The sequence below is a fragment of the Sander lucioperca genome, chromosome 4 (assembly GCF_008315115.2).
Source record: "Sander lucioperca isolate FBNREF2018 chromosome 4, SLUC_FBN_1.2, whole genome shotgun sequence".
NCBI lineage: Eukaryota > Metazoa > Chordata > Actinopteri > Perciformes > Percidae > Sander > Sander lucioperca.
Window position 1 is genome coordinate 44,327,590 of NC_050176.1, and position 16,916 is coordinate 44,344,505.

The 16,916-nt window shown below is 37.4% G+C and overlaps 3 protein-coding genes across 8 annotated transcripts; all 3 read right to left on the reverse strand.

Moving 5' to 3' along the window:
- Positions 1–46: 46 nt before the first annotated feature.
- Positions 47–2,530, reverse strand: LOC116040571. Its single transcript, XM_031286046.2, has 6 exons — positions 2,317–2,530; positions 2,019–2,164; positions 1,825–1,886; positions 1,569–1,682; positions 431–529; positions 47–277 (listed from the first exon to the last, which is right to left on the reverse strand). Exons 1-6 carry the CDS (start codon positions 2,446–2,448, stop codon positions 99–101), a joined length of 732 nt encoding a protein of 243 aa, XP_031141906.1. The 5' UTR covers positions 2,449–2,530; the 3' UTR covers positions 47–98.
- A 2,274-nt stretch (positions 2,531–4,804) lies between these two features.
- On the reverse strand, positions 4,805–7,326 carry LOC116040572. 2 transcript variants are annotated; one of them, XM_031286047.2, is made up of 6 exons: positions 7,108–7,323; positions 6,810–6,955; positions 6,615–6,676; positions 6,359–6,472; positions 5,227–5,325; positions 4,805–5,073 (listed from the first exon to the last, which is right to left on the reverse strand). In XM_031286047.2, exons 1-6 carry the CDS (start codon positions 7,237–7,239, stop codon positions 4,895–4,897), a joined length of 732 nt encoding a protein of 243 aa, XP_031141907.1. In that variant the 5' UTR covers positions 7,240–7,323; the 3' UTR covers positions 4,805–4,894. The 2 variants fall into 2 exon arrangements, with proteins under 2 accessions (XP_031141907.1, XP_031141908.1); XM_031286048.2 differs by lacking the exon at positions 6,359–6,472 and having other exon boundaries at positions 7,108–7,326.
- A 2,274-nt stretch (positions 7,327–9,600) lies between these two features.
- Positions 9,601–16,888, reverse strand: LOC116040573. Of its 5 annotated transcripts, none has more exons than XM_031286050.2 (6): positions 16,643–16,860; positions 11,588–11,733; positions 11,393–11,454; positions 11,137–11,250; positions 10,017–10,115; positions 9,601–9,863 (listed from the first exon to the last, which is right to left on the reverse strand). In XM_031286050.2, exons 1-6 carry the CDS (start codon positions 16,772–16,774, stop codon positions 9,685–9,687), a joined length of 732 nt encoding a protein of 243 aa, XP_031141910.1. In that variant the 5' UTR covers positions 16,775–16,860; the 3' UTR covers positions 9,601–9,684. The 5 variants fall into 5 exon arrangements, with proteins under 5 accessions (XP_031141910.1, XP_031141909.1, XP_031141912.1 ...); XM_031286049.2 differs by lacking the exon at positions 16,643–16,860 and adding an exon at positions 11,886–12,101; XM_031286051.2 differs by lacking the exons at positions 9,601–9,863; positions 10,017–10,115; positions 11,137–11,250; positions 11,393–11,454; positions 11,588–11,733 and adding exons at positions 14,379–14,641; positions 14,795–14,893; positions 15,895–16,008; positions 16,151–16,212; positions 16,346–16,491 and having other exon boundaries at positions 16,643–16,888.
- Positions 16,889–16,916: the final 28 nt, after the last annotated feature.

A 16,916-nucleotide genomic window follows, 5' to 3' on the forward strand; every position in this document is an offset into this window, starting at 1 on the left:
AGTAAAAGACAGAAGAGTCATACTTCATATTCATTTATTTTATTGGCAGTATTCTCTAGACATGGCCTCTTCATTATGTAAAGCATGGCATGACAATGTTAATTTTCTTTTAATCCAGCTAGGCCATTGGAGATCATTTTGAACAATGCCTGCATTCCACCTTCACTGTTAATAATTCTGTCAAGATGGCTGAAAACTTCAGAGCCCAGGTCATTCATTATATTGGTTAGATCAACAACCTCTGTTTCTTGGGAGTGAGACTCATCTGGGCAAAACCCTGTGAGGTAAACATTAACACATAAGCATTAAACATGCCGTTATGAAAAAGAGAAAACGGAGCATATTCACAACCTCAGGGGATAAACTGTTGAAAAACAACATATGGCTTTAAAGCCTTGCAGTCAGTTTATATATGTGTGAAAGTTCATACCTTTTTCTGGGTCCAGGATAGCAGGTGCTGGTAAATTCAGACATTCTACCTGCTTTGTAAACTCTTCCAGCTCAGCAGCAGTCACCTTATTTCTCCTGCCTGAGAGACAAAACAATTGCAAGCTAAGGAGCTATGCATACATACATATATACATATATACATATATACATACATACATATATACATATATACATACATACATACATACATACATACATATATACATATATACATACATACATACATACATACATACATACATATATACATATATACATACATACATATATACATATATACATACATACATACATACATACATACATACATATATACATACATACATACATACATACATATATAAATATATACATATATAAATATATACATACATACATACATACATACATATATACATATATACATATATACATACATATACATACATACATATATACATACATATACATACATACATATATATATACATACATACATACATACATACATACATACATACATACATATACTGTGTATATATATATATATATATATATATATATATATATATATATATATATATGTTGGGATGTTGAATTGGGTTAGAAAGAAGAAAAAACAGTTCTGCTACACAAATTTATATTCTAATTTCAGATTTTTTTGTTAAATGTTGGACACAATTTGACCCCAACAAAACACTGATCTCTTGTAAGGCTTAAAGGGACAAAAAGGTTGGGAACCATTGGTTTCAAAATGTACCAATGTGTTGTGTTTCAGAATGTTATCATGTGTTTTTTTGGTAAAATCTGATGAATGCAGTGGAGTAAAAAAAATGTACATGTGAAATGATAGAAAATTGCCAACCAGGTTGGTCTACGGTTATCATTGCTTGATGACACTATTGGATTTACATTGGATTGGATTTTTGCATCAGCTTGATAAAGTATTTTGATTTGTCAGGTATTTTTCTCAACTGACTACAGAAACATATTGTACAACAAAACATCCACCCCCAGTTTAACCCATTTCAACAGTGTTCCCTAAGAACATCTTAGACCTGTTTTAGGAATTAAAGTGATATCATTTCTTCTAATTTATTCTACATTAATTTTATCAGTCTGTAGGTCATAAATCTTACTCAGGAGTTGGAGGCCGCTGTATGTTCGTCCTCCAATACCCAACTTTATGTAGGCAGCACGGCAGTCAGGGCAGCCAGTAGTCAGTAGAACCTCTGAACTATTGAAAGGTTGCACTGGGGGTACACGCATACATAAACACACATCAACACATACACAAAGTGCAGTTTCAATGTTGGACACAAAGTCCAAATTTGTTTGTTCAGGTACATGGTCAGTCAAAATGTTTGTACAGCATGTTTCATCAATACTACTCACCAATAGACAGTGTGCTGTTTTCCAAGGTCATCTTAGTTGTTAAAGTGAAGCAGCGGCCAAACCTTTCATAAGTAGACATTTTAAAAGTGAAAATACACACTGACATGTTTTGAAATAGGGAAAGAACATCACTGACTCTCTATGCAAGACTTTGGCTCCAAAATAACCTGAATTAAATGTAGGCTTGAAATTACATTTTATGAGACTGAAAGACATTGATGGCATCACTCTCCTCAGCAGCAGTGATTTTCACCCTTGCACTGTCCACAAACATCTTCGTCAGCAATTTGGATGCTGGGATGGTTGTGCTTTCTGCTATATACGTCCACTTGCCCAGCAGCTGTAACAGACAGTGTCTTGCTCAGTTGCATAAGATGACAGATGGTCACATTAAAGATTGTGCCAATTTTTTTTGAAAAACAAAAATGACCCAACATGCAGAAAGTGAGATTGTGAGAGACAGGTGACAAGTGAGATGAGAGAGTGTCTTACCTTCTCTGTTCCATTGATTTCAATTGGTTTGATCAGACTCTCACAGCTGCTCACAGGAGCTGACTGTCCAATGGACAGAAGACTGAGCACAGCCACAGCAACATGAATAAAATTCATCATGGCTCGCCACATCTACTTTCACAAAGATCCTAAATCTGTGTGTCTGATCGTAGCGCCGAGCTGATTGTGTCTGCTTTAAGCTAATACTGGTGCATTAAAGTTCAGACGTGTGACGTGTGTAGTCATGAGTTGTTTACATATGTTGCAATCAAGTTTAAAGGTAGATGAAGTGAAATATTTATTGGTTTTTATTCAGACAACTGAATAAGGCATCCACCATTTGGAACATGACAAAAGTGTTGATGTCAGATGCTTCATGCTTACTCTAAAAGAAAGACAAATAACAAAAGCTTGGAAATTAGTAACCAGTCGCTGCAGCTGGTTTGTTAACACAGAACCGTCTGAGAAGCCATTATTTGAAACTTTTGGAAAAGGGCAGGCACTTTCAAAAAATACCTGGCAGATGATTGGATGAACCATCTGCCCACCATGTTGTTTTGAACGAACAGTTGCGGCCGTCACACACACCTACCACGTCCTAAGATGCCAGTAGCTCCTCACCGGACGCTGATTGGTTCGGTCCGCTCCTGTTCGGACACAAACCCATTACTTGAAGCCTGACAATTCTCGTGTGATTTCGTGACATCGCGAGAATCCAGCAGCTGTGCAAGGAAAGGAAATTAGAGCGATAAAACCAAAGATATCGGCGATTAAATTGCTCTGTGTCCCTTCAGGGCCAGAGACCAAGATACCCCGTCTGCTCCAGTTGTCCTACGACGTTACCTATCGTGGGGTTTCAGCTCACAACGCCTTCAACTCTTTGGTTTCCATCTCTTTTGAGTTATTTTTTAATGCTGCCTTCAAATGGAACTTATGATCTCGATGTAACGACATGGGAAGTCGTGTACCCGTGCTTGCCATTCAAGTGATTAACCCGTGAGAATAGCGCTACTAGGCAACTGCAACATGGATGCCAAAAGACTCTACCTAAGGTTAACTATTTAGCAAGCTAGCGAGCGGGTAATGTAATGCCAGAAATGCAAAGGCATAATGAAAAAGATGAGGCTGGGAATAGCAACATTTTCCTCAGACATAAAATTACAAAGAAGAAAAACTCTATACGACTAAAATTACAATATATTAACTTACCATCCACCCTAATATGAACTTCCATGGCCTTAGCCATTTCTGAAAACGTCAGAAAACACATCAATCAATCAATCAATCAATTTTATTTGTTACATGAATGAAAGGTACAATTCCAGTGAACTGTAGCCTAATCCCATCAGCTTCTACAACTTGTGCATGTTGTCTTGTCATGTGCAAGCTGCCCACCCTCTCCATGAGGACCCGTTGATATTAAAGGGGAACTCTGCAGTTTTTTTTAGCTTATCTTATCTTAACTGAACAGCGTTGGAGTCATTGTAATGGTTATATGACTTTTTTTCGGGTTGAATGGTGGCCATCTCGCTTCCCCCTGGTGCCTGTGAGCGGAAAAACCACCCTTGCAACTTTGGGCCGGCGAGCCGCCGGCCTCAGCGTCAGGAAGTATCGCGTGATATCAGGTCTCGCGATGTAACGAATTGCTTCATGGGACTGCACACATACATTGTTTGATTGAACAAAGCCACTTTGTTTTAGGTCACACAGCTCCTGTGATTATGGGTCACACTCAGGGGATTATACTTACAACAAAATGTAGTATTGGAAAATCTCACTGTCAGGTATGTTCCTAAGTTATACCAGGGGGTAAAGTATTCTGCACAGATCACACATTACTTGAGTAATTGGAGTATGTTATGAAATTGAAAAAATGCCTCTAAAGACAACTAATCTTTCTGTGGTCTTCCTGTTGAGTTAGTAAAGGAAGCACATCTTCCATGGACCCACAAAGCTCAGACATTGTTTTGGTTTATATGTTGAAAGACCCCAAAATTCACTCGATTGGTTCATCAGTGACTTTTCTATATTTTTGATTGTGCTCGGTTCTATGTAAATCAAGGCATAAGGCCATATGCAGATATTTGTGCTGTGTGTGTACACGGTGTATGAAGATGCAAATGTTCTTCGTAGATCTCAGACTGTGATTGAACCCTGCACAGAAATTGAGTCCTTTTTTTATATAATCTTGAGTGGTCTGTGTGTTTGTGTGTATGAGAGTGAGAAAGATATATGTACATATGACTCATGAGCAGGTGTGCAGATGTACAGTAATAAACTACCAATAAACAAGGCTATGGGCATCCTCCTCTTTAACTCAGTGTGATTTCTTTTCCGCTGATTGTCAATTATTGGGATGAGGTAGATTTTACCATATATTATAGGCGTACATCATCTTGAATTAAGATTCAGCTGGTGATGCATTATGCAAATGCGACCTAAATTTAAATAATAGATACTCTAAAACAAGTAGTAAAAGACAGAAGAGTCATACTTCATATTCATTTATTTTATTGGCAGTATTCTCTAGACATGGCCTCTTCATTATGTAAAGCATGGCATGACATTATTGACAATGTTAATTTTCTTTTAATCCAGCTAGGCCATTGGAGATCATTTTGAACAATGCCTGCATTCCACCTTCACTGTTAATAATTCTGTCAAGATGGCTGAAAACTTCAGAGCCCAGGTCATTCATTATATTGGTTAGATCAACAACCTCTGTTTCTTGGGAGTGAGACTCATCTGGGCAAAACCCTGTGAGGTAAACATTAACACATAAGCATTAAACATGCCGTTATGAAAAAGAGAAAACGGAGCATATTCACAACCTCAGGGGATAAACTGTTGAAAAACAACATATGGCTTTAAAGCCTTGCAGTCAGTTTATATATGTGTGAAAGTTCATACCTTTTTCTGGGTCCAGGATAGCAGGTGCTGGTAAATTCAGACATTCTACCTGCTTTGTAAACTCTTCCAGCTCAGCAGCAGTCACCTTATTTCTCCTGCCTGAGAGACAAAACAATTGCAAGCTAAGGAGCTATGCATACATACATATATACATATATACATATATACATACATACATATATACATATATACATATATACATACATACATACATACATACATACATATATACATATATACATATATACATATATACATACATACATACATACATACATACATACATATATACATATATACATACATACATATATACATATATACATACATACATACATACATACATACATATATACATATATACATATATACATAAATACATATATACATACATACATACATATATACATATATACATATATACATACATACATACATACATATATACATACATATATACATATATACATACATACATACATACATACATACATATATATATACATACATACATACATACATACATACATACATACATACATACATACATACATATACTGTGTATATATATATATATGTTGGGATGTTGAATTGGGTTAGAAAGAAGAAAAAACAGTTCTGCTACACAAATTTATATTCTAATTTCAGATTTTTTTGTTAAATGTTGGACACAATTTGACCCCAACAAAACACTGATCTCTTGTAAGGCTTAAAGGGACAAAAAGGTTGGGAACCATTGGTTTCAAAATGTACCAATGTGTTGTGTTTCAGAATGTTATCATGTGTTTTTTTGGTAAAATCTGATGAATGCAGTGGAGTAAAAAAAATGTACATGTGAAATGATAGAAAATGGCCAACCAGGTTGGTCTACGGTTATCATTGCTTGATGACACTATTGGATTTACATTGGATTGGATTTTTGCATCAGCTTGATAAAGTATTTTGATTTGTCAGGTATTTTTCTCAACTGACTACAGAAACATATTGTACAACAAAACATCCACCCCCAGTTTAACCCATTTCAACAGTGTTCCCTAAGAACATCTTAGACCTGTTTTAGGAATTAAAGTGATATCATTTCTTCTAATTTATTCTACATTAATTTTATCAGTCTGTAGGTCATAAATCTTACTCAGGAGTTGGAGGCCGCTGTATGTTCGTCCTCCAATACCCAACTTTATGTAGGCAGCACGGCAGTCAGGGCAGCCAGTAGTCAGTAGAACCTCTGAACTATTGAAAGGTTGCACTGGGGGTACACGCATACATAAACACACATCAACACATACACAAAGTGCAGTTTCAATGTTGGACACAAAGTCCAAATTTGTTTGTTCAGGTACATGGTCAGTCAAAATGTTTGTACAGCATGTTTCATCAATACTACTCACCAATAGACAGTGTGCTGTTTTCCAAGGTCATCTTAGTTGTTAAAGTGAAGCAGCGGCCAAACCTTTCATAAGTAGACATTTTAAAAGTGAAAATACACACTGACATGTTTTGAAATAGGGAAAGAACATCACTGGACTCTCTATGCAAGACTTTGGCTCCAAAATAACCTGAATTAAATGTAGGCTTGAAATTACATTTTATGAGACTGAAAGACATTGATGGCATCACTCTCCTCAGCAGCAGTGATTTTCACCCTTGCACTGTCCACAAACATCTTCGTCAGCAATTTGGATGCTGGGATGGTTGTGCTTTCTGCTATATACGTCCACTTGCCCAGCAGCTGTAACAGACAGTGTCTTGCTCAGTTGCATAAGATGACAGATGGTCACATTAAAGATTGTGCCAATTTTTTTTGAAAAACAAAAATGACCCAACATGCAGAAAGTGAGATTGTGAGAGACAGGTGACAAGTGAGATGAGAGAGTGTCTTACCTTCTCTGTTCCATTGATTTCAATTGGTTTGATCAGACTCTCACAGCTGCTCACAGGAGCTGACTGTCCAATGGACAGAAGACTGAGCACAGCCACAGCAACATGAATAAAATTCATCATGGCTCGCCACATCTACTTTCACAAAGATCCTAAATCTGTGTGTCTGATCGTAGCGCCGAGCTGATTGTGTCTGCTTTAAGCTAATACTGGTGCATTAAAGTTCAGACGTGTGACGTGTGTAGTCATGAGTTGTTTACATATGTTGCAATCAAGTTTAAAGGTAGATGAAGTGAAATATTTATTGGTTTTTATTCAGACAACTGAATAAGGCATCCACCATTTGGAACATGACAAAAGTGTTGATGTCAGATGCTTCATGCTTACTCTAAAAGAAAGACAAATAACAAAAGCTTGGAAATTAGTAACCAGTCGCTGCAGCTGGTTTGTTAACACAGAACCGTCTGAGAAGCCATTATTTGAAACTTTTGGAAAAGGGCAGGCACTTTCAAAAAATACCTGGCAGATGATTGGATGAACCATCTGCCCACCATGTTGTTTTGAACGAACAGTTGCGGCCGTCACACACACCTACCACGTCCTAAGATGCCAGTAGCTCCTCACCGGACGCTGATTGGTTCGGTCCGCTCCTGTTCGGACACAAACCCATTACTTGAAGCCTGACAATTCTCGTGTGATTTCGTGACATCGCGAGAATCCAGCAGCTGTGCAAGGAAAGGAAATTAGAGCGATAAAACCAAAGATATCGGCGATTAAATTGCTCTGTGTCCCTTCAGGGCCAGAGACCAAGATACCCCGTCTGCTCCAGTTGTCCTACGACGTTACCTATCGTGGGGTTTCAGCTCACAACGCCTTCAACTCTTTGGTTTCCATCTCTTTTGAGTTATTTTTTAATGCTGCCTTCAAATGGAACTTATGATCTCGATGTAACGACATGGGAAGTCGTGTACCCGTGCTTGCCATTCAAGTGATTAACCCGTGAGAATAGCGCTACTAGGCAACTGCAACATGGATGCCAAAAGACTCTACCTAAGGTTAACTATTTAGCAAGCTAGCGAGCGGGTAATGTAATGCCAGAAATGCAAAGGCATAATGAAAAAGATGAGGCTGGGAATAGCAACATTTTCCTCAGACATAAAATTACAAAGAAGAAAAACTCTATACGACTAAAATTACAATATATTAACTTACCATCCACCCTAATATGAACTTCCATGGCCTTAGCCATTTCTGAAAACGTCAGAAAACACATCAATCAATCAATCAATCAATTTTATTTGTTACATGAATGAAAGGTACAATTCCAGTGAACTGTAGCCTAATCCCATCAGCTTCTACAACTTGTGCATGTTGTCTTGTCATGTGCAAGCTGCCCACCCTCTCCATGAGGACCCGTTGATATTAAAGGGGAACTCTGCAGTTTTTTTTAGCTTATCTTATCTTAACTGAACAGCGTTGGAGTCATTGTAATGGTTATATGACTTTTTTTCGGGTTGAATGGTGGCCATCTCGCTTCCCCCTGGTGCCTGTGAGCGGAAAAACCACCCTTGCAACTTTGGGCCGGCGAGCCGCCGGCCTCAGCGTCAGGAAGTATCGCGTGATATCAGGTCTCGCGATGTAACGAATTGCTTCATGGGACTGCACACATACATTGTTTGATTGAACAAAGCCACTTTGTTTTAGGTCACACAGCTCCTGTGATTATGGGTCACACTCAGGGGATTATACTTACAACAAAATGTAGTATTGGAAAATCTCACTGTCAGGTATGTTCCTAAGTTATACCAGGGGGTAAAGTATTCTGCACAGATCACACATTACTTGAGTAATTGGAGTATGTTATGAAATTGAAAAAATGCCTCTAAAGACAACTAATCTTTCTGTGGTCTTCCTGTTGAGTTAGTAAAGGAAGCACATCTTCCATGGACCCACAAAGCTCAGACATTGTTTTGGTTTATATGTTGAAAGACCCAAAATTCACTCGATTGGTTCATCAGTGACTTTTCTATATTTTTGATTGTGCTCGGTTCTATGTAAATCAAGGCATAAGGCCATATGCAGATATTTGTGCTGTGTGTGTACACGGTGTATGAAGATGCAAATGTTCTTCGTAGATCTCAGACTGTGATTGAACCCTGCACAGAAATTGAGTCCTTTTTTTATATAATCTTGAGTGGTCTGTGTGTTTGTGTGTATGAGAGTGAGAAAGATATATGTACATATGACTCATGAGCAGGTGTGCAGATGTACAGTAATAAACTACCAATAAACAAGGCTATGGGCATCCTCCTCTTTAACTCAGTGTGATTTCTTTTCCGCTGATTGTCAATTATTGGGATGAGGTAGATTTTACCATATATTATAGGCGTACATCATCTTGAATTAAGATTCAGCTGGTGATGCATTATGCAAATGCGACCTAAATTTAAATAATAGATACTCTAAAACAAGTAGTAAAAGACAGAAGAGTCATACTTCATATTCATTTATTTTATTGGCAGTATTCTCTAGACATGGCCTCTTCATTATGTAAAGCATGGCATGACATTATTGACAATGTTAATTTTCTTTTAATCCAGCTAGGCCATTGGAGATCATTTTGAACAATGCCTGCATTCCACCTTCACTGTTAATAATTCTGTCAAGATGGCTGAAAACTTCAGAGCCCAGGTCATTCATTATATTGGTTAGATCAACAACCTCTGTTTCTTGGGAGTGAGACTCATCTGGGCAAAACCCTGTGAGGTAAACATTAACACATAAGCATTAAACATGCCGTTATGAAAAAGAGAAAACGGAGCATATTCACAACCTCAGGGGATAAACTGTTGAAAAACAACATATGGCTTTAAAGCCTTGCAGTCAGTTTATATATGTGTGAAAGTTCATACCTTTTTCTGGGTCCAGGATAGCAGGTGCTGGTAAATTCAGACATTCTACCTGCTTTGTAAACTCTTCCAGCTCAGCAGCAGTCACCTTATTTCTCCTGCCTGAGAGACAAAACAATTGCAAGCTAAGGAGCTATGCATACATACATATATACATATATACATATATACATACATACATATATACATATATACATACATACATACATACATACATACATATATACATATATACATATATACATATATACATACATACATACATACATACATACATACATACATACATATATACATACATACATATATACATATATACATACATACATACATACATACATATATACATATATACATAAATACATATATACATACATACATACATATATACATATATACATATATACATATATACATACATACATACATACATACATATATACATACATATATACATATATACATACATACATACATACATACATACATATATATATACATACATACATACATACATACATACATACATACATACATACATACATATACTGTGTATATATATATATATGTTGGGATGTTGAATTGGGTTAGAAAGAAGAAAAAACAGTTCTGCTACACAAATTTATATTCTAATTTCAGATTTTTTTGTTAAATGTTGGACACAATTTGACCCCAACAAAACACTGATCTCTTGTAAGGCTTAAAGGGACAAAAAGGTTGGGAACCATTGGTTTCAAAATGTACCAATGTGTTGTGTTTCAGAATGTTATCATGTGTTTTTTTGGTAAAATCTGATGAATGCAGTGGAGTAAAAAAAATGTACATGTGAAATGATAGAAAATGGCCAACCAGGTTGGTCTACGGTTATCATTGCTTGATGACACTATTGGATTTACATTGGATTGGATTTTTGCATCAGCTTGATAAAGTATTTTGATTTGTCAGGTATTTTTCTCAACTGACTACAGAAACATATTGTACAACAAAACATCCACCCCCAGTTTAACCCATTTCAACAGTGTTCCCTAAGAACATCTTAGACCTGTTTTAGGAATTAAAGTGATATCATTTCTTCTAATTTATTCTACATTAATTTTATCAGTCTGTAGGTCATAAATCTTACTCAGGAGTTGGAGGCCGCTGTATGTTCGTCCTCCAATACCCAACTTTATGTAGGCAGCACGGCAGTCAGGGCAGCCAGTAGTCAGTAGAACCTCTGAACTATTGAAAGGTTGCACTGGGGGTACACGCATACATAAACACACATCAACACATACACAAAGTGCAGTTTCAATGTTGGACACAAAGTCCAAATTTGTTTGTTCAGGTACATGGTCAGTCAAAATGTTTGTACAGCATGTTTCATCAATACTACTCACCAATAGACAGTGTGCTGTTTTCCAAGGTCATCTTAGTTGTTAAAGTGAAGCAGCGGCCAAACCTTTCATAAGTAGACATTTTAAAAGTGAAAATACACACTGACATGTTTTGAAATAGGGAAAGAACATCACTGGACTCTCTATGCAAGACTTTGGCTCCAAAATAACCTGAATTAAATGTAGGCTTGAAATTACATTTTATGAGACTGAAAGACATTGATGGCATCACTCTCCTCAGCAGCAGTGATTTTCACCCTTGCACTGTCCACAAACATCTTCGTCAGCAATTTGGATGCTGGGATGGTTGTGCTTTCTGCTATATACGTCCACTTGCCCAGCAGCTGTAACAGACAGTGTCTTGCTCAGTTGCATAAGATGACAGATGGTCACATTAAAGATTGTGCCAATTTTTTTTGAAAAACAAAAATGACCCAACATGCAGAAAGTGAGATTGTGAGAGACAGGTGACAAGTGAGATGAGAGAGTGTCTTACCTTCTCTGTTCCATTGATTTCAATTGGTTTGATCAGACTCTCACAGCTGCTCACAGGAGCTGACTGTCCAATGGACAGAAGACTGAGCACAGCCACAGCAACATGAATAAAATTCATCATGGCTCGCCACATCTACTTTCACAAAGATCCTAAATCTGTGTGTCTGATCGTAGCGCCGAGCTGATTGTGTCTGCTTTAAGCTAATACTGGTGCATTAAAGTTCAGACGTGTGACGTGTGTAGTCATGAGTTGTTTACATATGTTGCAATCAAGTTTAAAGGTAGATGAAGTGAAATATTTATTGGTTTTTATTCAGACAACTGAATAAGGCATCCACCATTTGGAACATGACAAAAGTGTTGATGTCAGATGCTTCATGCTTACTCTAAAAGAAAGACAAATAACAAAAGCTTGGAAATTAGTAACCAGTCGCTGCAGCTGGTTTGTTAACACAGAACCGTCTGAGAAGCCATTATTTGAAACTTTTGGAAAAGGGCAGGCACTTTCAAAAAATACCTGGCAGATGATTGGATGAACCATCTGCCCACCATGTTGTTTTGAACGAACAGTTGCGGCCGTCACACACACCTACCACGTCCTAAGATGCCAGTAGCTCCTCACCGGACGCTGATTGGTTCGGTCCGCTCCTGTTCGGACACAAACCCATTACTTGAAGCCTGACAATTCTCGTGTGATTTCGTGACATCGCGAGAATCCAGCAGCTGTGCAAGGAAAGGAAATTAGAGCGATAAAACCAAAGATATCGGCGATTAAATTGCTCTGTGTCCCTTCAGGGCCAGAGACCAAGATACCCCGTCTGCTCCAGTTGTCCTACGACGTTACCTATCGTGGGGTTTCAGCTCACAACGCCTTCAACTCTTTGGTTTCCATCTCTTTTGAGTTATTTTTTAATGCTGCCTTCAAATGGAACTTATGATCTCGATGTAACGACATGGGAAGTCGTGTACCCGTGCTTGCCATTCAAGTGATTAACCCGTGAGAATAGCGCTACTAGGCAACTGCAACATGGATGCCAAAAGACTCTACCTAAGGTTAACTATTTAGCAAGCTAGCGAGCGGGTAATGTAATGCCAGAAATGCAAAGGCATAATGAAAAAGATGAGGCTGGGAATAGCAACATTTTCCTCAGACATAAAATTACAAAGAAGAAAAACTCTATACGACTAAAATTACAATATATTAACTTACCATCCACCCTAATATGAACTTCCATGGCCTTAGCCATTTCTGAAAACGTCAGAAAACACATCAATCAATCAATCAATCAATTTTATTTGTTACATGAATGAAAGGTACAATTCCAGTGAACTGTAGCCTAATCCCATCAGCTTCTACAACTTGTGCATGTTGTCTTGTCATGTGCAAGCTGCCCACCCTCTCCATGAGGACCCGTTGATATTAAAGGGGAACTCTGCAGTTTTTTTTAGCTTATCTTATCTTAACTGAACAGCGTTGGAGTCATTGTAATGGTTATATGACTTTTTTTCGGGTTGAATGGTGGCCATCTCGCTTCCCCCTGGTGCCTGTGAGCGGAAAAACCACCCTTGCAACTTTGGGCCGGCGAGCCGCCGGCCTCAGCGTCAGGAAGTATCGCGTGATATCAGGTCTCGCGATGTAACGAATTGCTTCATGGGACTGCACACATACATTGTTTGATTGAACAAAGCCACTTTGTTTTAGGTCACACAGCTCCTGTGATTATGGGTCACACTCAGGGGATTATACTTACAACAAAATGTAGTATTGGAAAATCTCACTGTCAGGTATGTTCCTAAGTTATACCAGGGGGTAAAGTATTCTGCACAGATCACACATTACTTGAGTAATTGGAGTATGTTATGAAATTGAAAAAATGCCTCTAAAGACAACTAATCTTTCTGTGGTCTTCCTGTTGAGTTAGTAAAGGAAGCACATCTTCCATGGACCCACAAAGCTCAGACATTGTTTTGGTTTATATGTTGAAAGACCCAAAATTCACTCGATTGGTTCATCAGTGACTTTTCTATATTTTTGATTGTGCTCGGTTCTATGTAAATCAAGGCATAAGGCCATATGCAGATATTTGTGCTGTGTGTGTACACGGTGTATGAAGATGCAAATGTTCTTCGTAGATCTCAGACTGTGATTGAACCCTGCACAGAAATTGAGTCCTTTTTTTATATAATCTTGAGTGGTCTGTGTGTTTGTGTGTATGAGAGTGAGAAAGATATATGTACATATGACTCATGAGCAGGTGTGCAGATGTACAGTAATAAACTACCAATAAACAAGGCTATGGGCATCCTCCTCTTTAACTCAGTGTGATTTCTTTTCCGCTGATTGTCAATTATTGGGATGAGGTAGATTTTACCATATATTATAGGCGTACATCATCTTGAATTAAGATTCAGCTGGTGATGCATTATGCAAATGCGACCTAAATTTAAATAATAGATACTCTAAAACAAGTAGTAAAAGACAGAAGAGTCATACTTCATATTCATTTATTTTATTGGCAGTATTCTCTAGACATGGCCTCTTCATTATGTAAAGCATGGCATGACATTATTGACAATGTTAATTTTCTTTTAATCCAGCTAGGCCATTGGAGATCATTTTGAACAATGCCTGCATTCCACCTTCACTGTTAATAATTCTGTCAAGATGGCTGAAAACTTCAGAGCCCAGGTCATTCATTATATTGGTTAGATCAACAACCTCTGTTTCTTGGGAGTGAGACTCATCTGGGCAAAACCCTGTGAGGTAAACATTAACACATAAGCATTAAACATGCCGTTATGAAAAAGAGAAAACGGAGCATATTCACAACCTCAGGGGATAAACTGTTGAAAAACAACATATGGCTTTAAAGCCTTGCAGTCAGTTTATATATGTGTGAAAGTTCATACCTTTTTCTGGGTCCAGGATAGCAGGTGCTGGTAAATTCAGACATTCTACCTGCTTTGTAAACTCTTCCAGCTCAGCAGCAGTCACCTTATTTCTCCTGCCTGAGAGACAAAACAATTGCAAGCTAAGGAGCTATGCATACATACATATATACATATATACATATATACATACATACATATATACATACATACATACATACATACATACATATATACATATATACATATATACATATATACATATATACATACATACATACATACATACATACATACATATATACATACATACATATATACATATATACATACATACATACATACATACATATATACATATATACATAAATACATATATACATACATACATACATATATACATATATACATATATACATATATACATACATACATACATACATACATATATACATACATATATACATATATACATACATACATACATACATACATACATATATATATACATACATACATACATACATACATACATACATACATATACTGTGTATATATATATATATGTTGGGATGTTGAATTGGGTTAGAAAGAAGAAAAAACAGTTCTGCTACACAAATTTATATTCTAATTTCAGATTTTTTTGTTAAATGTTGGACACAATTTGACCCCAACAAAACACTGATCTCTTGTAAGGCTTAAAGGGACAAAAAGGTTGGGAACCATTGGTTTCAAAATGTACCAATGTGTTGTGTTTCAGAATGTTATCATGTGTTTTTTTGGTAAAATCTGATGAATGCAGTGGAGTAAAAAAAATGTACATGTGAAATGATAGAAAATTGCCAACCAGGTTGGTCTACGGTTATCATTGCTTGATGACACTATTGGATTTACATTGGATTGGATTTTTGCATCAGCTTGATAAAGTATTTTGATTTGTCAGGTATTTTTCTCAACTGACTACAGAAACATATTGTACAACAAAACATCCACCCCCAGTTTAACCCATTTCAACAGTGTTCCCTAAGAACATCTTAGACCTGTTTTAGGAATTAAAGTGATATCATTTCTTCTAATTTATTCTACATTAATTTTATCAGTCTGTAGGTCATAAATCTTACTCAGGAGTTGGAGGCCGCTGTATGTTCGTCCTCCAATACCCAACTTTATGTAGGCAGCACGGCAGTCAGGGCAGCCAGTAGTCAGTAGAACCTCTGAACTATTGAAAGGTTGCACTGGGGGTACACGCATACATAAACACACATCAACACATACACAAAGTGCAGTTTCAATGTTGGACACAAAGTCCAAATTTGTTTGTTCAGGTACATGGTCAGTCAAAATGTTTGTACAGCATGTTTCATCAATACTACTCACCAATAGACAGTGTGCTGTTTTCCAAGGTCATCTTAGTTGTTAAAGTGAAGCAGCGGCCAAACCTTTCATAAGTAGACATTTTAAAAGTGAAAATACACACTGACATGTTTTGAAATAGGGAAAGAACATCACTGGACTCTCTATGCAAGACTTTGGCTCCAAAATAACCTGAATTAAATGTAGGCTTGAAATTACATTTTTTGAGAATGAAAGACATTGATGGCATCACTCTCCTCAGCAGCAGTCATTTTCACCCTTGCACTGTCCACAATCATCTTCGTCAGCAATTTGGATGCTGGGATGGTTGTGCTTTCTGCTATATACGTCCACTTGCCCAGCAGCTGAAACAGACAGTGTCTTGCTCAGTTGCATAAGATGACAAATGGTCACATTAAAGATTGTGCCAATTTTTTTTAAAAACAAAAATGACCCAACATGCAGAAAGTGAGATTGTGAGAGACAGGTGACAAGTGAGATGAGAGAGTGTCTTACCTTCTCTGTTCCGTTGATTTCAATTGGTTTGATCAGACTCTCACAGCTGCTCACAGGAGCTGACTGTCCAATGGACAGAAGACTGAGCACAGCCACAGCAACATGAATAAAATTCATCATGGCTCGCCACATCTACTTTCACAAAGATCCTAAATCTGTGTGTCTGATCGTAGCGCCGAGCTGATTGTGTCTGCTTTAAGCTAATACTGGTGCATTAAAGTTCAGACGTGTGACGTGTGTAGTCATGAGTTGTTTACACATGTTGCAATCAAGT